The sequence below is a fragment of the Sinocyclocheilus anshuiensis genome, unplaced genomic scaffold (genome assembly GCF_001515605.1).
Source record: "Sinocyclocheilus anshuiensis isolate Anshui unplaced genomic scaffold, SAMN03320099.WGS_v1.1 scaffold879, whole genome shotgun sequence".
NCBI classification, from domain to species: domain Eukaryota; kingdom Metazoa; phylum Chordata; class Actinopteri; order Cypriniformes; family Cyprinidae; genus Sinocyclocheilus; species Sinocyclocheilus anshuiensis.
Window position 1 is genome coordinate 499142 of NW_015546063.1, and position 22977 is coordinate 522118.

At 37.8% G+C, this 22977-nt stretch overlaps 2 protein-coding genes and 2 pseudogenes across 4 annotated transcripts in view; 3 read left to right on the plus strand and 1 right to left on the minus strand.

The window, feature by feature from the left end:
* Window positions 1-2603: 2603 nt before the first annotated feature.
* On the plus strand, window positions 2604-12729 carry LOC107699567 (troponin C, skeletal muscle-like; annotated as a pseudogene).
* A 1535-nt stretch (window positions 12730-14264) lies between these two features.
* tnnc2.2 (troponin C2, fast skeletal type, tandem duplicate 2) lies at window positions 14265-17058 on the plus strand. The gene is made up of 6 exons (XM_016500904.1): window positions 14265-14368; window positions 15401-15452; window positions 15542-15685; window positions 16161-16275; window positions 16368-16504; window positions 16607-17058. The coding sequence occupies exons 1-6, from the start codon at window positions 14366-14368 to the stop codon at window positions 16636-16638; spliced, it is 483 nt and encodes a 160-aa protein (XP_016356390.1). The 5' UTR covers window positions 14265-14365; the 3' UTR covers window positions 16639-17058.
* A 1102-nt stretch (window positions 17059-18160) lies between these two features.
* On the minus strand, window positions 18161-20471 carry LOC107699601 (transcription initiation factor TFIID subunit 13 pseudogene; annotated as a pseudogene).
* The window catches only part of LOC107699599 (solute carrier family 35 member C2-like), an 8469-nt gene continuing 5136 nt past the window's right edge, over window positions 19645-22977 (plus strand). For 2 of the 3 annotated variants that reach the window (XR_001635470.1, XM_016500909.1), the window contains exons 1-5: window positions 19645-20029; window positions 20438-20578; window positions 20833-20983; window positions 21325-21388; window positions 22651-22723. Coding sequence is in view for 2 of the 3 variants with exons in the window: in XM_016500909.1 (XP_016356395.1) it covers window positions 20468-20578; window positions 20833-20983; window positions 21325-21388; window positions 22651-22723 (399 nt within the window). In the remaining variant the exon portion in view is untranslated. The remainder of the gene's footprint in view (window positions 20030-20437; window positions 20579-20832; window positions 20984-21324; window positions 21389-22650; window positions 22724-22977) is intronic. The other variant, XM_016500910.1, reaches the window with a different exon arrangement.

A 22977-nucleotide genomic window follows, 5' to 3' on the forward strand; every position in this document is an offset into this window, starting at 1 on the left:
GGGGGGTCTGATACCTGGCCCTCAATGTCAAATTCTGATGATAATATAGATAATAAGGAGAAAACTGCATGCTCATAAGATAATAGACAGCCTTCATCACATCCAGACCATAATAAGGAGAATAAGTGGGCTTTCACTGGAAAGGAAGTTGGCTTTCATTACTTTTCTTGCCACAGGCATTGCTGCTGGATTAGAAAAAAATGTTAAAGATGTATAGAACAATTTTAATTAATAATTTTCAACTCTCATATTGTGTACATGCGTGTTATATCCAGTTGCTTTACTAGATATCTCTCCCATCAGTAGATACTGTATGAAATTTTGTCTGATATCCAAAAGCAAGGCAGCGTTGTTTCAGACACAGGTTTGTGCCTTTAATTGAGACCATGACACAAGTCTACATTTGGCTATGACATCTTTACACATCATGACTTCGATTTTACTGTATTACAAGTTGAGTTACAAGTGTTTGTAAGTGATGGGTGTGGGTGTGTTAAGCATGTGGATCAACACTATCTATGAAGACTCTTCTTTTGAGTAGATATATTTGCAAAGCCTACGAAACTCTAGCAGTCTGAGGATTATTGGGAGAAACTGGATAAGGCATGGAAGGGTAATGATGACGAGCCTTAAGAATCTGACAAGGTCACTACTTCTGCTGTCACATCGAAGAAAATATAAACACTAGAGTGGGAAAAAGCAGTACTGTTCACGTAGGAGGAAATGCATTAAGGGACAGTTCACCTGGAAATGAAACTATTCATTTCTATTCTATGGGACACTATTATCCCATGAGGTTAAGGGTAGAAGTGTTTAGCTTCACCATGCTTGCCATAAACACTTTTTGGAGTGATCAGTTTTAAAGTTTGCAATGAATAAAAAATGCTGTTATAAAAGAAGTCACAGACGAGTTTGTCACATTCATGTAGTATTAACACTTCTCATACATTTTTTGTCTGCAAACAGTGATTGACTGTCTTACAACTCTGACGACAGTTCAGAGACATCATGTGATTAGTTAACAAGGCACATGTAATCCAACAATATTAAAAATAAAGGTTCCAAAAGGAGGCTTTAGCAGTGATTCCATAGTAGAAGAATCATTTTGGGTTCCCCAAAAAACCTTTTAGTGAACAGTTCTTAAAGGAACTTTTTATTAGTGTAAAGAACATTTTATTAATCTAAAGAACTTTTTATGCAATGGAAAGCTTCCATGGATGTTAAAGGTTCTTCATGGAACCATTGATGCCACTAAAGAATTTTTATTTTTAAGACTGAAGTTAACTATTAAGCGTTCTCCAGTGGTAGAGCCATAATGGTTGATAGATTTCATTCAAACTACACAAATGAAGTGTTTCTGAAATTGTATGCTGTCTGAATATGAAGGCCTACTACATTTCATTAGGAACAAACTTTGCAACCCTTGTGGTTTATATGAATGTGTGTGATATGAATAAAATCCAGACTTATACAAAATTTTAATAGCAAACTTCAGAATCTCTGTGGAAGTAGTTGGTCATCCATGGACTAAATACTATAAACTCTATGAACTCAGACATACCACCCATGTCACATGCTGTTTTTCACCTTCTAGTAGGAAAATAGGCATATTCAGACGCAGTGATTCATACTTCACAGAACATTTATTTTTACAGTCGCAATGTTCATTCCTCATCAAATGTAGTACACTCTCGTTTCATACAAATGCAACTTGAACCACCTTGCGTCTCAGTTATCGTTTGTAGTGAAAATTAGCTCAGAGGACTTTAGGTTTAAAGGACTTTAAGCTTTAGTTAATGTAGTTACAGGTAACATTAGGAACCAGTTTTTAACACCACACATATTTGTTTATTTGGTGAGTACTCAATCAGAAATAATGGTACAAAAGATGTCACTGGGGCAGTACCCTTTCAAAAGGTACAATTTTTATATTAGTACCTAAATTGTACAGATTGCTACCTAAATGAAAGGGTACCTCCCCAGGGACAGATTTTGTATATTTTTTGAGAGTGTAACTGGATAATAAACCCCTTCAGAGTGATACAATGACCAACTGACTGTGAAGCCTCATTATCATATTGTGATTCACTGTTTCTTAATATGTTTCGATCTGATGCAGATGTAAGTGAGCCGGTCAGTATAGACAGGGATACGCAGCCAAATTGACTGCTAGATGGTAAGATTGACAGATAAGGTGGAGAAGCACAGTCACAAGGGTGAGGGAACAAATCCAACCTTGTGTGTAGAAGTGATTGTAGCCAGCATCTGCTTCTGGAATCTATTTATCCACTGCTTAAATAACCTTGCATTGCTTTCCTTAATTTTGTATTTATTGGCAGGGAAATGTCGTTGAGACCACTTGTCCATCCTTCAGCTAAATATGGGGCACTGGATTAGAAAGGGATGAAGAAGAAGGGTGGGGCTTTTTTAAGGCTGAACAGACATTGGTTGACACGTTCAGTCTCTAGAGTTTCTTGTCCAATCCTGGCCATTTTCTTGAATAGTGAGAATAATAGGAGGTCTTATTAGGGGAGTCTGGAGACATACGTTTAGGAGGAAGGCTGCTGGACAGAAGACTGTTATTGTTTTCAGATACGCTTTGATCTCAACAACGAGCTATCAATGTGGTAAGATTTCTGGAAATAAGAAGATATGGACGAGATGCTTTAGTCAGTCTTTGTATGATCACACAGAATGGATTCATACTTATGACAGGACAATTTTCTAGAAGACCTTGAAGAGAATGAACAAGTGGATATGTGCAGGTTTACTTGGTCTAAACCTGTACTTGTTCTAACTTAATGACATTAAGTTGATTTGGTCATATTGAATAATATTTTACTTGAATAAAACCAGTTTGCATAGATGCTACACATAAATCACATTCTGAGTGTAGAACTGTATATGTTAATATTGAGCCTGGACGAATATAAGGCTTAAATTTCATGAGTCTTTTTGGCTTGTTGTGTTTTGCAAATATGTTTACAGTGCAATTAATATTTATAGCATCACTACTGTTACGCATTTAGTGTGTTTTCTAGTGATTGACAAGTGACTAATTTTCTTTGCCTGTCACGTATGCTAGTGTTAGTGTTCGTGGTCTCTGGATACATGTGGTAATCCACAGCATCAAAGAGAGGGAATTTATAGGGTTTGATTACAGTGCTGAGACTATCATGGTCCTTTGACATTTGCAGTGTCATTCTGTGATTCCTCCTGAGAATGTGCATGTGAACAACAGGATTCTGACTCTAGAAGTGGAATGTATATTCATGTTGGTATAAAATAGCATTTTTACACAAAACCAAAGCAAGAACAGGCAAAAAAGAGATCATTAATAAAAGAAATTGATTAATTAGATTATTAAGTGTATTAAGTGTCCACCTTCAGGTTACCTTGAAAGTATTTTGACATTCAGTCTATACATAAAAATATATGAATCTCATTGCATTAAATAAAATATCAAGCCAATTGCTTCATTTCATTAAGTATGATAAAAGCACCAGCATTATTTGTTTGCAAATTTGATCTGATTTGATATTTACTGCAGTGATAATCTTACACTTTTACACTAATGGTGTTTGATAATTTCAAGTTTATTTGTATAGTGCTTTTCACAATACAAATCATTGCAAAGCAACTTACCTACCTCCTTTAATTAACATTTATTATAACACTTATTATTACCAAATACTTTTTGAGGCCACTGAAGTTTCCACATATTTTTACTTTATAAGGTTGAACTCAGACAGAACTTTTTAAAAGGAAAAGCTTGTCATATTGTTGTTCCTGTCTGCTCTTTGTCATTAATATTTCTGGAAATATATTTTCCTTGCTTAATCCAAGGCTAGGAACCCCCTGTGAAGCTCGTCCAGTTCCAAATAACAAATGAACAAAGTCATTTAAAATGTTCAGTCTGATTTGTGAATGCCCCATGAGGCTTTTAGTATATTGCAATCTCTTTTTCTCATTAGCCCACTGATGCCCAGATAGACACCCGCTCTTTCCTGAGTGAGGAAATGATTGCTGGTGTGTGAACTTTGACAATCTCTACATGATTTTGCTCATTCAAAACATTTGATTCAGATTGCTTTCCTTTAAGTGGTGAATTGTTAATGTATTTTTTATTAAATCTTATTATGGAGCTTTTCACAAAGTTTTCAAATCTTTTTTTTGTTGTTGTTATCTCAAATCACAGAGTTCAAGGCTGCGTTCGACATGTTCGACACTGATGGTGGTGGTGATATCAGCACCAAGGAGTTATGAGGATGCTGGGTCAGAATCCAACCAGAGAGGAGCTGGATGCTATCATTGAAGTAGTAGATGAAGATGGTAAGACGGGTTGTGACCCAAAAATGGACTACATTAAATAAGGGTTCACATGCAATAAGTATTGTGTAATTCTATTACCTATTATGTTATTTACTCAATATGGTAAGCTGGGACAGTTCACTCCTAAACCTGTATGAATTTCTTTATTCTGGTGAACATGATAGATATTTTGAAGAATGTGGGTACCCAAACTGTTGACAGTAGCCATTGACTTCCATATAGTTTTTTCCATACTATGGAAGTCAGTATTTTGAAAATTCTTCAAAATACCTTCAGCAGAATCAAGAAACTAATACAGGTTTGGAACAACATGAGGGTGAGTAAGGCTACGTTTACACTAGTGCGTTTTCGTTTTAAAGCGGCGTTTTAAAATGAAAACGATCCTCGTCTACACTTGCGTTTTCACTGCGTTTCAGAAACGTTCTCCGTCCACACTACACAACCGAAAACGCAGGTCACATGACCATTCATGCAGGTACAACAATGTGCACGATGTCATGGTTTACACGGTCGCCAAGGATACGCAGAGCGAATGTGGCCAGCCACGCCATCGTTTTCAACAATCTCCGTTTTGGTCCATTTACACTGAAACGCAACCCAGAGTTTTCAAACTAAAACGGGGTCTGCAGCATTTTCGAAAGTCTCCGTTTTCGAGGGTTGAAAACGCCGGAGTAGTGTAGCCGTAGACGCCAGGCGTAACCGTAGTAAAAGTTATGCGTTTTAAAACGAAAACGCACTAGTGTAAACGTAGCATAAATAACGACAGAATGTACATTTTTGGGTGAACTATCCCTTTTAACTTGGTTTGTGCCTCAGGCAGTGGCACTTTTGACTTTGAGGAGTTCGTCATGATGTTGCAGCAGCTAAAAGAAGACCAAGCTGGCGAGAGCGAGGAGGAACTATCTAAATGCTTCCGTGTCTTTGACAAGTATGTAATTTGATGTTAACACCGAATTGAACAGCAGTGTGAGGAAAGGTTATTAGGGCCCAAGAAAAAAAAACTTACAGTGTATACTAGGGGTGTAACTGTTCTCAGTAAAAAAAAACGAACCATACCGTTCTCCACCCACGGTTCGGCACGCACTTGCATTGTGATTCAATTTTTGACAACGCATCTGTAATATGGCTTGTTAAAAATAACACGTAAAGCAGACAGAATTCGGCTAATATATGTTTCTGTCGATGGATACGCATTCTGGCTTCCCAATAGATTACAACAACAACTATGAAAAAAAAAAGAAATGAAAAAAGAAACGTGGACAAACCAGTCACTCTTTGTAAACTTTGTTCAATGCGAGTGCCATATGCTGGAATACGACCAGTATTGATGCCATCACCACCCAGGTGTTGATAGTGCGCATGCGCAGGTGAGACCTGAACAGCACACTTTGCAATCTAGTTAAACTAAACTCAGTTAAGCCTTGCCAGGTTAAACATTCAAGATCCAGAAGACACGAATGAGAACTCGCGCTCGCTGTGAGAAAATTTGTGTGTGCACTCATCAGAAGTGCCAAACCCGAGCTCTGCGCAAATACTGAGTTCTCTTTCAAGACTTGTGCTTGAATGGACAAATTCACACAAATATTATGTCAAAATGCCTGTCTTGGTGAGTTTCCTAGCAGACAGAGTCGGTTGAATGTACAGTATCAGTGTAACGTTACTTGATCTGTGCATTGTCTTAAAGTGACAGCACTTTCTTAATGTTAGTCAAACAACAAAAGACAAGGAAATCACTCACTGCTCTTGATTGAACAGCGTTTGTAACTTTAATAAGGATTAATCTTTAATTTATAGTCAAATATGCAATGTTATTTTACATTTGATTACATTATTCAATTTCTGTACCTAAAAACTAATGTTAGACCTACCTAAAAAAAACCTGAAAAGCACTTTTTATTTTATTCGTATCTTTGCTCTATTGTATTTATTTGTGCTGTTGCTTGTAGTTAGACTATGTATTCTTATTTTCTTTATTTGAAAGTATAGTCCTTTTTTCCCTAAAACACCACATACCGAACCGTACCGAAACCGTGACTCTAAAACCGTGGTACAAACCGAACCTCGAGTAATTTGAACCGTTGCACCCCTAGTATACACTACAATCTCCGAGTCCATGGCGTCCCAGAAACAAATATTTTAATGATTTTTAAAAGATTTCTACACTGTGCAGGTTTCTCTTTGTGAGGTTTGGTTAGCAGTGACTGAAACGCAGCTTTACACACAATTGCCAGTCTGCATGGAGAGGATCTTGAGACTCCAGTAGCTTCAAACACCTGTTTGCTGCTCAGCAGTGGGGTTTTTTTTTTACAGCTGGCATTACAATACAGTTCAATAGTTTGACAGAAACTTTACTTAATAAATCTTTATCTGACCAAGATCTTCGGTGCTCTAAGTTACTCGCATATCTTTTGACAGTTCAATAATATCTATTTGCTTTTTGCAAAATATTATTTGTTTTGATGCCTTTTGCAAAACATTGCATTGTTTCATACTTTTCATCTTCAGAAAGATCTTTCTTCCTCACCATATCGCCTGAGAACTGTGACTTGCTTAATAATGTGGAACAACCTCTTTAAGTAGGGTTTCCATTTACCTAAGAAGACCTGGCAAACTATTGAACAAACCTGTCTGATATTGATACCAGTTATCTAAAAAGATGTTAAAAACAACAAACAAAAATCTGACTCTTTTTTGCACCGAAATCCTATTGATATGTCACTTGCATAATAATTTGGAACACAGTGTATAATTTTTGGTACTATTATATCACATTATGTGTGTAAGCACCGTTTGTTGTTTTCTTGTGGCATCTGATAGAGCGTTTGGACCCGAAAGGGGTGATGGATGACATCAGACTCAACACACGAATTGTGAGTCTTGTGATTCACACTAAACTCAGTCAACATGATGCCAAGACATTGAGGATGCTAAACTGTGAATGGACTTTGGATATCCTGAAAAGTGTTGCCATGGCGAAGGATTAAAATAATGACAAAGAGGGGAAACAGGAAGAGTCATATTGTCTCATAAAGTGCATTGTCCAAACTTCTCAATACTTTGTACATATGGAGAACATTCTGAGGAAACATGCTGAGGTTCACTGGCAATATAGTTTTATATAAATATTTTACAAATGCTTATAGGTAATTAAAATCAATTAAAAATGTAGCGGAGTCATGCTACAACTCTATATTACACTGGTTGAGGCGGCCACATGTAGAATCAGAGATTGGAGAAGGGATTCTTCACAAAGATGCATTTATTGAACAGTCTTTGTGTTGTCATCTGCACCAATTATTCTTTGGCAATGATATCTGTATTAATGGTCTAAAGTAGGGCTGTCCAAACTCGGTCCTGGAGGGCCGGTGTCCTGCAGAGCCGGTGTCCTGCAGAGTTTAGCTCCAACTTGCTTCAACACACCTGACTGGAAGTTTCTATGCCTAGTAAGAGCTTGATTAGCTGGTTCAGGTGTGTTTAATGAGGGTTGGAGCTAAACTCTGCAGGACACCGGCCCTCCAGGACCGAGTTTGGACAGCCCTTATCTAAAGGAACAATAAAGAAATATAATTACAACCATATTCTGACAACCATTTTCACACTGACATGATAATCAAACATATACAAATAAAGACTGATTAGGCAATCAAGTCTGCATCCTTAAAGGGTTAGTTCACCCAAAAATGAAAATTAGCCCATGAATTACTCACCCTCAAGACATCCTAGGTGTATAGGACTTTCCTCTTTCAAACGAATCCAGTCATATCCATATTCAAAACGTAATAATCACTTTAATCTAGCTTTAACAGTTGTACACGGAAGCAGCTCCGGGAGGATAACGTAAGATGTCAGCGTTGCACATTAATAACCTAATCAATGCAAATAGGCATGATATAGTTGTGCAATGAAGCATTATTATTGTAAGCACATTACACAACACATATTATTGTCTTGTTTCGCAGTATAATATAAGCTACTGCCAATGCTAATACTAATTAGCGTGTTTCTCTCACGGCAAATTACGGCCGCTACGGTGCTTAGAACTCGCCGATGGTAACCGCAAACAATCGCGGGACATCAATAACATATACTAGATGAACATACACATGCAGATGTACTTACATCAAGGCATAAAACGCATTATACAGAGCATAAACAAGCGTGCAGAGATGGGCTTTCACCAAACTGTCTGCCTGTGTGCAACACTGTAAATCAGTCCATGTGCATTGCAACAACTTTGGTTCCTAGAACCAAAGACATACTTATAGTCTCTGTGTACAATTATGTGTGTCTGTTTCACACTCTTGATTTTCTAGAGCAGTGGTTCCCAACCCTGGTCCTGGAGGCACCCCAACACTGCACATTTTGCATGTCTCCTTTCTCTGACACACCAGTTTCAGGTCTTGGAGTCTCTACTAATGAGCTGATTACCTGAATCAGGTGTGTTTGATTAAGGAGACATGCAAAATGTGCAGTGTTGGGGTGCCTCCAGGACCAGGGTTGGGAACCACTGTTCTAGAGCAGGCATAGGCAATGTCAGAGTGCCTGGAGTTTAGCACCAACCCTAATCAAACACACCTGAACCAGCTAATCAGTGTCTTCAGGATTACTAAGGCCAAAGCCACTAGAAGGCAAGCCTGCAACCTTTAGCCAAAAAAAGGTGTAACGGCTAACGCTTCCGGTTTGCCAGTACGTGGGAAAGGAGACCAGAGGCCATTTTTTTTTTGAATGGATGTCAATGGAGGAGAGGCTTCACACCAGCTTTTTAGAGGAAACAGCTTATCATTTAATGAATCGACAGCCTATCAGCTAATCTCCAACATGTTTTACTCTAAGCAATACTTTTGGATTGAACTATTTTTAGAGTTTACACAGAAAAAAGTGCAGTTTTATAAGAGAAGTCACTGACTTTTTGCGACAGGTGGGATACAGCTTAGGGCATTTTTCATTCATTCCTATGGTATCCGTAAACAGCGATTGAGTGTCGCACAACTCTTTCTGAAATTCAATGACGTCAAGGCTATAATGTGATTGGTTATTAAGGCACACGTGATCCAAGTTAACTGTTACGCTTTCTCCAATAGACCCTTTTTGTGCCGACGTCACACTTATGTCACAGGATTAGCTGGAGGCAAAACAAAGGAATAACTGGAGGCGGCCAATACAAACCAGCACAGAGTTGGCTACATTAGGAGCTTAAAATGTCATATTTGAGTGTCAGAATCGATGGAGTACAGTCTCCAATTTGAAATTTTATCACATACCTGCTGCCATTGCCAGACAAAAAACCGACGACAGATGTAATAAGACTGGACTGGACAGAAACGATCATCAAAAGTGCTCGCGTTTGCAGTGCACACTTAATATCAGTTAAGGTTAAATAAACTGTTGTCTTTTATGGATTATGGTTTGGTTACGAGTCTAAAGATTTCTCATGCATGCCCACCTAATATAAGACTGGACTGGACAGAAACGATCATCAAAAGTGCTCACGTTTGCAGTGCACACTTAATATCAGTTAAGGTTAAATAAACTGTTGTCTTTTATGGATTATGGTTTGGTTACGAGTCTAAAGATTTGTCATCCATGCCAACCTAATCAGAAATTGGGGAACAAGTTAACTAACGATTAGTGGCTAAACAAAAAGGAAACCGTTTGTGTCCTCGCGCTTTCTTCTACAATTGCCATAAGTGCAGTTGTAGAGAGAGGGAACAGTGAAGGCCCATGTTATGTGTCAGGTGTATGTTCAAGTAGTTGCATTTGCTTACAATTGCCACTGTTAGTACATAGTCTAAATATCTAAATATTCATATGCCCTCAGTTTCTATTTACTATACACGCTCGGTTTCTCTCTCTGGTAGGTGTGTCAGGCCACTCCTGTCAGATCATCCAACCATTGAGTGAGTGTGTACGAGTCGGCCAATCTGGTTCATTCAGTTAGAGTTAACATTTTCAAATAACAATTGCGGTCCCGGACAGTGAGTGACATTACATATTCAGATAAAATCGAATTTTCTCCAGTCAATGTTAAAAAACAAGCAAGCAAAACTTGCTAGCTAGTGTTAGTGAAGCGGTCAGGGGAATCTTATTGCCTCCACCTAAGCTCCGCCCATAAAAAAAACGTCAGAATTTTTACTAACTGAAAAAGGGTCTATAGTAAGTAATACAGACCCTCTCATCTGCTAAGGCTACAGGCAAGTGAGTTTTTTTAAGGGTTGGAGCTAAACTCTGCAGGACAGCGGCACTCCAGGACGATGTTGCCTATTCTTGTTCTAGAGTGACCCTTTCATTGCTGTAATCCTAAAAACCAGACCGCCAGAAGGTTAAATGCATGTGCCTGCTGTGCACTGAAAGTCCATTTTACACTTTTAACCTCACTGTATTCTATAATAATGGCAAATTGCACCCAAGATTCAAGACCACCTGTGTGACATGAATGACGGGAATAAAAGACATAATGCAGCTACATTGTATTTCTAAATGTGATTTTTGTTGCTGTTGGTGTTTAACTCATTAATTTTATTACTTTTTTTTTTAATATCAAGTTTAACTGTAATTACTAATTTCAACACTCATTAAATGAAAAAAAAAAACCCTGATGTAATCATCATCACAATCACATCCTAACATCACAAGACAATAGGTCACTTAGCTTGACAACAGTTTTGTAATTAAAACAATATTATATATTTCCAACAGGAACCAAGATGGTTTTATCGATCGTGAGGAGTTTGGGGATATTTTGCGTGCAGCTGGTGAGCCAGTGACAGATGAAGATATAAATGAACTCATGGCAGATGCGGACACAAACAAAGATGGGAAGATTGATTTTGATAGTAAAGCAAATCTTATTTATTCTATTTTTGTGCTGCCCTTATGCGATACATAAAGCTTCCAAAAGGATTTTTTTATTTTTTTTTTTTTGGGTTCATTTTGGGTTCCCTAAAGAACCTTTCAGTGAAGTTGTTAAAAGAACCATTTTTTCTTAAGTGTGAAGAACATTTAAATAACCTTATTGAAGAAACTTATTCCACTATAAAGAATGTTTTTTTGGAATGTAAAGTTTCCGTGAATTTTTAGAGTATAATAAGGCATATAGATATAAATACACATAGCCTTCCTTAAGGAGCTCTAAAAAACACTAGCATATTAAATATAATTTCAAGAAATGTTTATACATTCAGATTCAATATTATGCTCTTGGAATACAATATGAGGACTTAACTCTTATTTTCTATTTAAATACATGTGAGCTATTAGTCATTCTATTATTCCTTCATGGAGTTCGAAATACATATTTTTTTTTATTATTGCATATTCAAGGCCATGTGCTTGTCCATGTTTTTTATTTATTTATTTTTTTTTAAATGGTAAAAAGTTCTAAGAAGATTATTAATAAAAGAAATAGATGATTAGTGTCTTTACCACCTTCAGGTCACCTAGAAATTATATGGACATTCAGTCTAACAATGTATGGATGTCAATGCATTAAATAACAAAATATCAAACCAATAGCTTTATTTTGTTAATTATGATAAAAGCACTAGCAAAGTTTGTCTGCGAGTTCTGTCTGATTTGATATTTTGTTATTTAATGCAGTGATAATTGTGTGTGTGTGTATGTGTGTGTCTGTATCTACAACATAAAAGTTTGTTCATGAACAGATGTAATTACACACATACTCATGGGGATTCTTTTTCCTGACCTCCACTTGTCAATGAGTTCTTTTGAATTTCAAGATGTGAGGGAAGACAAGCATTTTCTTGCAGAAATGTATAATCACAATAATTGAATACGAAGTATGTTCAGAGTGGAGAGGGTGTGAACAATGCCAGGAAAGGGGCTTGTATGTTATTTAATCCCTTTTTAAATTTTCATTCCAGAGTTTCTTAAAATGATGGAGAACGTCCAGTAAGAAAAAATTACATTCCATCTCCTCCAACCCGTAATGACAGCAGCCAAGACTCTCAAAAACAACCCATGCTGAGATCTTTAAAAGAAAAGAGGATCGAGGAAACACAACATCACCAGGGTTCAAATCGCTAACAATAAAGATGGTTGGAATTCACTTTGAGGGACAGAGAATATTATAGATCAGTGCCGTGTTGTTGGAAATGTGCCTCTGGAACTGTGATGGTGTCTATAAATATCCCTTCAAACCTTTTAAGAGGAAACCACTCACGCCTCTCCCCTCAGCTGTCTTCTACTACACCTGCTTATTCCCAAGACATTCACCAACCTTCCTTCAACCCCCTTCCCCTCTCCCTCACCCTTTACAGTGATTCAAAATAACTCTGCTATAGTATTAGCCTTGGGAAAAGACTTGATGTTGTCATGGCGATAAGGAATCTCTTTAGCTTACGTTATTGGTGTCTGCAAATCAATTAAAAAGGCACATCTTGGCCAATCTGCTCGTTTATTTGGCGATATTTTACTGTGATTGTATTATCTAAAATTATACAGAATCTCTGTGGGTAAATAATTTACAGCATTAACATTTTTAAAAGTTAAATGCAATTTCATGCCTAAAAAAGGTTGTTATGAGGCCAAATATCACAGTTCTATAAGCTGCAACTCATGTGATCTTCTCACCCACCTTGCCCATAATTTCACTACACCCAATCAGAAAAACAAGATCATCACACCATATTGGTTTCCAGTACCCCATGTCCAAAATACACAACACTTTGGCCGTCCAGTAGATCCATAGTGTTGTAGATTTTATTGATCTTTTCGCACGTTGATCTCTTCCGATATTTTTCATACTTAACCTGCCTACAGGACAGAGTCTTCACATGGCCAGAAAAGGTCATGAAAAATATCAATTTTGAATCCTAATGTCAACCTTTTGTGCCTGGAGCATGCAAGTTATACATATACAAGATTTCCATGTTTTCTTCTCATAGTGGAAAGCCATGTGATCCTTTTGACACCTCGTTGTCTTCAGGTCATATTGATGGAGGTGTTATCTCATGCCAATGCTACAAATGCAAACTGTAAAACCGGACTTCTCCGCTCTCCTCAAAATCTCCTTTTAAATCACTCCATTTCTGCCTGAAAGTATATAGTCTGCAACCCCCTCCTCCAAATTCCCCTACATCCTTCTCCAATCCACATCCGTATCATTCGCTCAGGAAACACATCCCATACAAGGAAACTCGGGGTTAGTCTCTCGGGGTTTGGGGTACCTGTGTCGCCATTTGTGTTGTTGGGTTTTTGGTGGGGTGGAATGGAGTGGAGATCTAAACCATTTGCTATTCAGGGCACGCTGAAGATTTGCAACACAGCACCTTCCCAAGAGGTTTAGGGTTTCTCGGCTTGACTAAAGGGGGGTGGTGCAGAACACTATCGGCTCTCACCATTTTTAAAATGAATTTCCATCTGAACGCTACTTATTTTAAATCATTATGAGTAATTTTAGCTCATCAGTATGTTACTTCTCAAATTTAGTAGAAATTTTGAGGGGAATTAGTGAAAAGCAGTCTCAGGACAAAAGTCTGCAAGGATTTCATGCCTAAACATTAGTGTGGTCAACAAGAGTAATTTTAGCTCATCAGTATGTTACTTCTCAAATTTAGTAGAAATTTTGAGGGGAATTAGTGAAAAGCAAAGTCTCAGGACAAAAGTCTGCAAGGATTTCATGCCTAAACATTAGTGTGGTCAACATTAACATGCAATTTCCACAATGAAATTTTACCAGACACAATAAATAATTATTCTATTGTGTCTTTGAACAGTTCTTCCAATAAATACAGGCTTTCTGACAATAAACACAGCAGAATAAAGAAGAAACCTTTTTCCTGTATTCCCGCAGACTGTTCTTAAAATGTACTCAATTCACATTTCTATTGGCTTATGGGAGCCGTCGAACCCTAAAAGTTCAGGATTCTAAATCTGGAGGCCTGTGGGCGGGTCTTGGGTGGCCTGTTTAAAGTGTGTCAGAACTGTCACTTGACGTCTAGTCTTTCTGTTGGGGTGTGAGCGTGTTGACCACTTCTTATCTCGTGGATATAAGTGAGGAGGCTAATCCACAACCATGGTAAGAGTTTAAATAATCTATGCGGTCAGTTTTGCCAAAGAACGCATGAAAACATAAAATGTGCAAATGGCCTAGTTAAAAAGTAATCAGATTATTATTAATAATGGGTAATATAAGGTTACAGTATTATTAATAGTTCCCTTGCAGTTTTGCATGCATTTAATAAAGCGTTATAATAATAATAAAAATAATAAATAAAAATCAACCTTAAGATGATTTAAATTTTTTTATCTGTTTGTCTCTTTTACTCATTTTTATCAGACAATTGCTGTATTCTGGGCTCATCTTCGCCTGAGTGGAAATGTCTGATATAAACTGAGATTTATTAGGTGTTATTTTTAGGTGACTATTATTGATTCAAATTTAACTGACTGCTAGTTAACTTGTGTTACAAGACCAAGGTTTCTCTCCAAAAACAACTTCTAAAAAAAAAAAATCTAATAAACAAATGTCATTACCATTACACTCATTATGATAAATTCATCACACATTGCAGCAAAATCCACTGTAAAGTTACTCATTGCCATTTTTTCTGATGTAATAATTAACATGGATAAAAATAGCTTGAAGGAGTTTCATTATTCCAAGATATCAAACAGTCAAAGATCACCCTGAAAAATCATCCATGTATCTGTTAAAATATAATGAGTGTTTAAAAGAAGGGACGGTGGTCAGAAATCAGTAAGATGGACATCCTGCTATTTGATATGAATCTTGTCAGCCGGTTAGGTTAAGTGGGTTAACTAAATGCTGAGGTGACACATTCCAAGGATCCTATTTCGGAATTACCATGTACAGTCACTGACTGCGAGGATAACATGTTGAGCCTTAAAATAGTCGCAAATTGTCTTGCAGGAGTGATCTGGGCACCATCTGCTGTTTGCAAGGCCCACAACGCTGTCTTAATGCATACATATTAGGAAAACAAAAACAAATGACTCTCCAGAAGAATCAAGATTTATTTTTTATCAAATTAATGCTTTGTAGTGTTTATATCTGAAACTAACCTTTCATAATGTAACCGCTTCACAGACTGACGCGCAACAGGAGGCCCGCTCATACCTGAGCGAGGAGATGCTTGCCGGTGAGTCTACAAACAAACTGATAAAAAAGAATATATTACCAATATCCGAGTCCTTCTGTTCCTTTAAACCGTATGCGTCTATTTCACAGAGTTCAAGGCTGCCTTCGACATGTTCGACACCGACGGTGGCGGTGATATCAGCACTAAGGAGTTGGGTACCGTCATGAGGATGCTGGGTCAGAATCCAACCAGAGAGGAGCTGGAAGAAATCATCGAGGAGGTCGATGAAGACGGTAAACAAAATGCCAGTTGAAAAAGTGGATACACAGGACTATGTAAGAGTATGGACAGAAAAATATTCTACTGAAGCTCATTTCCGTGCGTTCTTGCGTTTAGAAATGCAACTAGGCGTTGCATTCTCAGCGCTGCCGCAAGGAGCGCTAAAGTGAAAATTGGCGGAGCAACCGTTTAAAAAGTATCGTGCTAAGAAAATAAGCTAAAGAGCAACTTACTTTGAATATTAAAATCCCGTTTAAACTCAAAAATACATTGATGTAACTCTATCGCCCCCTTCAGGCCGATAGAAGCAAGCACGTCAAGTCTGTGTTTGCTTGTTCATCGTCTGTCTTGTGTAAAGTATGTTTCTGGCCTACATGATGATGTCTACATACATTTTAACATAGTAATGATAATATCTGTTTGAATTTAAGCATAAAATACAAAAATGAAGATTGTAATAGCCAATGTACTTTTTACTGGAAACTATAGGCAGCGGATCCATCGACTTTGAGGAGTTCTTGGTCATGATGGTGAGACTCCTAAAGGAGGACCAGGCTGGCAAGAGTGAGGAAGAGTTGGCCGAATGCTTCCGCGTGCTGGACAGGTATGTCATTTGATATCTTCTTGTGTGCACCTTTTTTTTTTTTTAATGTTACCCAAACTCACTTCAGCTTATGCAACACTATGAATCTGCAGGAACGGTGATGGCTATATCGACAGAGATGAGTTTGCTGAGATCATCCGCAGCACTGGCGAATCCATCTCAGAGGAAGAGATTGATGAGCTGCTTAAAGATGGAGACAAGAACAACGATGGCATGCTGGACTTTGATGGTATGATGGTTTATTGATTTCATTTCATTTATGAACACTAAATACGGTGTATGTGAAGTTAGATCAGCTATTGAAGCAACACCCATATCCCTTTTTCCTCAGAATTCCTCAAGATGATGGAGAACGTGCAGTAAAACAGAGACTCAAGGACATTCCTCTCCCCTCTCACCCCTGCCGACAGAAATCTTTACCTCTCAATGCCACTCAAATTCACTTTTCCCCTTTTGTCCTCTTTCTGCCTCCATCTCACCTCTTCAGAAGACAGACAGATAAACACCTGTGTGGGGTTTGCCAAGGTTGGGCTCCCCTCATGCAAGACCCAAGGAGCCAAGCTGTGGTGTGGTTCACAGGTTCATCATGTTATGATGGTGCTCAAGTTCACTAGAAACACATGCCATGGTAGACCCCATGTTTGTGGGTGTTTAGTCTAGATTTAGTCTAGATCAGCAGCTTGTTACCGCTGCATACACCAATGCCAAACCACAACAACCACTTCACTGTATTTAAGAACAAACGCTTGAAAACAGAATAAAAAATAAAACACAAGTTGTTTAGTTGGTCTGACATTTTGATTTGTATGGTTTTGTTTTGAGGAGTTTATCAATTAAACATTCTTTTTTTTTCTCCCGAGTCTCTGACCCCAATTAGTTGACTATTTCTGTATATACTAAAGACTATAACTAGTGCTGTTTATGTAGCAGCAAAACACAAACCACAAACTTTTATGAATATCACAGTGATATTTCACTTATGCCAATATGGCATTCAGTTTTATTAGACATGCTGTAGGAATAGCTCTCCTTCTCTATTGCACATTTACATTTTCAACATGACGTTCTTTGTGTGCTGCAAGTGTGTAAATCAGTAAATTGTGTCTTGTTTATCTGGTCAATGGCTGATGAGTATTATTTGCAAATTAAAGGGTTGCACACTAATAATGCAAATATAGCTGATGACTGAAAGTAGGTAAATTACACATCCCTCGTCTTTGTGAGATGACATACACTGGGGAACAAAACACTAAATGTTGAAAGAATACACAGTATAATAATAATCTTGCACATTATTAACATGTCTTAATGTGATTTACACCTGCATGTCTAAGTTATAGTTAGAATGCCTATTGTCCCTGAAAACTGAAAAGTCAGCCTCCCACTCCAAGTGTACAAACATCCAAAGCAAAAATCTCAAGATGTCCCCAAACGCCATGCATTAGTTACATTTACATTACTAATGCAAATGTGTCTATGTTTTGTGTGTGTGTGTAATTGTGAAGAATTATATCAGGCAATATTTACCAAAGCAATTCATTTTACACTTGCATTAACACTTTAATTTGCAACAACACTGTGATAAATTTGTATTTTTTCTTCAGAATATTTTATAAAAATAAATAAATAAAGGTACAATGTAAAATATATGGTCTTCTCACAGCATGATATAATATTTATAAAAGTATCTCCCTGGATACAAAACATTTAAGAGTTTAAAAAATGATTGTTATATAGTTTATATGCCAAGTTGTTATTAAGGATATTATACTAAGATTGTTGTACATGCCATCTAAGAAACAGCCATGTTTCTTCAGATTTGTAAGGTGTATGGATATACTTTTCAAAATAATAATAATAATAATAACAACAACATTAAAAGTTTAACAATGTATCTTTATTGTACAACAACTGAAAAAAACTTAAATAATGATAGAAATGACCATTCAAATTAACTGTGAACTGTCAAGCAACTGAAAAAACAACAACAACAACAACACCACAAACAACAACACAGAGCTGTAAGAAAGTGGGCTAGGGTTTACAACAAGTAGCTAAAGCTCCATTAAAGGCAACAATAAAACAATCTTCCTTCACGTGGATTGCATGAACAACATAGCAACAGATGGTCTATTTCAAGACCCATAATTTGCCTCGTCAAAGGCTTTGCGAGCCTTCTTCAGCTCCTCGTTCATAGTGAGCAGGTCCTTCACTCTTGCAAACTTTCTAGGGTCCTTGCGGATGAGAAACACAATGTCCTCCACCTGCACGCGACCCTGGCGCCCTATGGACATCGCCTTGTGTGTCATCTCCGTGATGAACTCGATCACCAGATCCTCCAGTATATCCACTGATTCGGTGTAGGGATTTTGGTCGTCTCCAAACCCATACATCATGCAGCGAAGCTCCTTGGAAAAAAGCCGCTTTCGTTTACCTTGGCCCGAGTCTACCCCGTTACTTCCGTCGTCTAAATCCTCATCAAAACCAGGGTCATCCTCTTCCTCAGCCATTCTTGAAACGAAACACAATGTGCTCGTTAGAAACAGTCATTGAAAACACAGGAGTCAGATATTCTATCTTAGAATCGACTAACAGGGACAGTGTTTATATAGAACTTACATGGGAAAACCGGGCAGGAACAAAAACAAAGCACCCCAACCAGCAAATGCAAAGACAGGAACTACTGTTCATTCATTTACACATAACGCGCCACTGAAAGGAGACATTAAAACCGTCAGCGACCCCTAGAGTTCAGGATGACGAACGTATTAAAGGGTAGCGCTGGAAAGTTCGAATCATTTCCGTAACTTGGTTCTTTCGAACAAATCAATTCAGCAATTCTTTTACGTCACAACGCTCCAAATATTCCAATGAAGTCAACAGGAAACTGGGCATAATTTGGCAAAAAATTTATTTATATACTTTGAATATATTTGGTATTTTTATGGTGTATCTTATCATTTTATTTGGTAAATATAATTAAAAATGAAAACGTTAAACTTCTGTTTAATTTTATATTTGAATTTGTTTATTATATTTTTCTCTCTTTCGTAAACACTGTGTTATTATGTTGTTTGCTATTCGGATGTCTTGTATTATGTAAATTCTTTGTGTTGTGCGTTTATCTTTAAATAAAACAAAACATCCCAACAAAGTCATATGTAGACACACTCTGTTGTTGTTTTTTCTTCACGTGTTCATCAGTCAAAAGTTCACTAACTATCAGCTCACTCATCAGTTCTCGGAACAAGTCAGTGGTGATTATATATTACTACAATGAGCTGAGCTCTTGACTCGAGAACCGCTCAAGATCGCTTCAGTTCGATTCGTGAACGCTTTGTTCAGACACCGGTTCAGCAACAAGATTCGACTCAAAAGAACGAACCGAACAAAACATAGCAAACAGTAACTATTCTGCTATCTAGCGCTGTTCTCAGTGGCTTGGGGCATTTCGTGTGTGTTTCTTGCACAAAATAAGAATCAAGCCAAAACTTTAATTTCAAAACATCTTGAGTAATATGTGCAAAATTCAAGATTTCCCGGGCTGCCGCGCATGTGTCAGCGTCCTCGTCATAGCAGAAGTAACTACACAGGGCTGTCTGTGGGTTCACAAACCGGAACAGTTATTTGAATGGCACATTGTCTCGCGTTCATGTCACCCTAGGGCCCTGAGACGACTCGTGTATCCAAATGATGGTTACATAGTGTTTAATGCTACCAGCTTTTCGTTTTCGAGGACTATGTAAACAGTGAGGTAAGAAAATGTGGTCACTGACCTTATAGCTACTGGTTAACTTTAGCTGTAAAATGGCACAGTCAGCGTGCTCGACCTGTCACAGCATGAGCTGAGCTAACGAGGTTTTTAGGGCGTAAGACAACATTTAAGTTAGATTTGAAAAAAAGACACAAGAGTTTATTGCCTAAATGGCTAACAAAACAAAACGTCATTAGTTTCAGCCCACACTTTAACAGTCATTACGCACGTGCTGTTCTGTTACAATATGTTGCACTTTTCAACAAGTGCTTCTTTGATCAGTTATCAGTACGACACAATCGACTCGCGCACATCAAACTTTGGCCCTACATGTTCTAATCATGTTAACATACTTTTGGGCTAGCTCTGGTTAATTCTTATTACCCTCCTCTTTCTGACTGTGTTTAGCTGGCCGTTGGCGGATCCGGGTTTTACAGGATGGCGTGCCCGACGCAATTCATCTGCAAGGCGCTGCGCTCTGTGGGCCTGGTGCTTTTCTACTATGTGTTTTCCATCGGCATAACATTCTACAACAAGTGGCTCATGAAGGTGAGATGTAGATCAGCTGGGTGAAAGCCTGCCTGTTACTAGAATTTCATTTTGTTTGTTCGTTTGTTTGTTTGTTTGTTTGTTTTGGAAAGGGCACTTATTTTTGTCCATTTGGTTTGTATAATGCCTAGAATTTCATTTTGTTTGTTCGTTTGTTTGTTTGTTTGTTTGTTTGTTTTGGAAAGGGCACTTATTTTTGTCCATTTGGTTTGTATAATGTCTGTTTTTATCTCCCGTTTTCTCATCTGCCTCAGGACTTCCACTTTCCTCTGTTCATGACGCTGGTTCATCTCGTAATAATTTTCTGTTTCTCCACACTGACACGCTTTGCCATGCAGTGCTGGATGGGAAAGCCTCGAGTGACTCTTCCCTGGAAGGTTTACCTTTCTAAAGTGGCCCCAACAGGTAAGAATTTGTGTGTTTTGGGGGGAAAAAAACTCATCAGTGAGTCCAAAGACCAAAAAATGTGTTTGAATGTGTGTCATAAGGGTGGCTGAGGAGATAAAACCTGTTATCTTTTTCTATCCAGCACACAGGTTGGGTGGGTGAAGTCAACACTGATTGAATCTAGAGAATCTAATTGACCTCTGCTTGAATATTCTGGAATCTTGTCCATAAGCCTATTATTCATGATTAATTCATGTTCAAGTTTTAGCACAGAATTAATTATGCTGTTTATACTTTGTATTAAAGTGAGAAAGTGGTTCATCATTATATCTATACAACTGTTTGTCTGTGTCCATCAGCCCTGGCGACAGCATTGGATATTGGACTGTCCAACTGGAGCTTCCTTTTCATCACTATTAGTTTGTAAGCATGTTACTATTATTTGGATTTTATAGTGCTTGCAAGGCAGAACTTTACTCTTATTCCTCAAACAAAAAACATCCCTTAACCTTAAAGGGGTCCTATTATGCTTTTTCACTTTTTTAATTTTAGTCAGTGTGTAGTGTGTATGTTTGGGCATAAAAAAGATTTAGAACGTTACAAAAATCAAAGTCCACTCCAAAGGGAGATATTTCGTTTTTAAAAAAATCCCAAAACAAAATCAAGACTTTGTAAAAGAGCATAATAGGACCCCTTTAAGTACTAGACACACAGCTGTAATTGAAACATTTAGTAAATATTGTTAGTCTTAGATGTGCTATCTGTTTTTTAAATGACATATTCAGATGTGATTGTGCAGTCAAATATTGTGTGTAATGTCTGTTAAAATTACACAAATGTATAAATGTGTATATTAGTGTTGTTCCTGGCAACCAATTTCCTACATTTGTCTCATAGGAATCTTTTTGTCACATAATCAGATAAATAATTTTTACCCACATATCATCTTCATAAATGGTTACAGAGAAGAACACAAAACCAGACTTTCAAGTAGGGCTGTGCAAAAAATCGAATGCGATTTTCATGTGCATCTCATCAGTAAAGCCGCTTCTGGTGATTAGTAGTAAATCTCCAGCACGTGCTTTCAGATGGAGCGGCATTTACTACACAGAGCCGTAGATCACTGAGAAGCTACACTAAATCGCGTTCAAAATCGGCAATGAATCGCCTGCGATTTTTTGCCCAGCCCTACTTTCAAGTAATTCCAAACACAACAAACTCGCACAGAAACATGCACCTTGTTGCTAGGAGATGCATGATATTAAAACACTATGGCTGCGTCCGAAAGCTCTAAAACCGAAGGCAGCATTCCAAGGCAGGAAGGCATCAAGGCACGTCTGAATCCAAAGTTAGCTTCACTTCCTGTCTTATGAGATGCCTTCATCTGATCGATTTTTGAAGGCAGCATAAATGTATCCTTCGCTGCCTTTGATATCCCACAATCCTGTGTGTTCCATTCCGTGACGGTTGAGCTAAAAAATAAAGATGACGCTGCCTCAGAAGCCTGTCCGAAATCCGTTTCATGAGGTGCCTTCGTGCAAAAACTGTCATTGCCTGATAGGTCAGCAAGTCAGCTGCCTAGGCTTTCGGACACAGCCTATGTTCTGAAATCGGCTCAAAATATCAAACATATTTGATATCCTCTGACTGGATGAAATCAAAGCCATCTTAAAAATCTCTTGTAGGTACACCATGACCAAGTCTTCAGCCGTTCTCTTCATTCTCTTTTTCTCTCTGGTCTTCAAGCTGGAGGAGCCGGTAAGTGTGAAATACACTTGATTCTTGAATAAAGGACTTAAAGTCAGCTATTTCATGCAATAAAGTAAATAAAGTATAAGCTATTGCACACAATAAAGGCCAAATCAAGATGCATTGTCCAGTTACCCATAGGCAGCAACGTGCAGTATTTCATAAGACATTTTTTATGTGAACTTTGCTGAACTGGCTGCTCTCTATGTACAGTGGGTACAGAAAGTATTCAGACCCCCTTAAATTTTTCACTCTTTGTTATA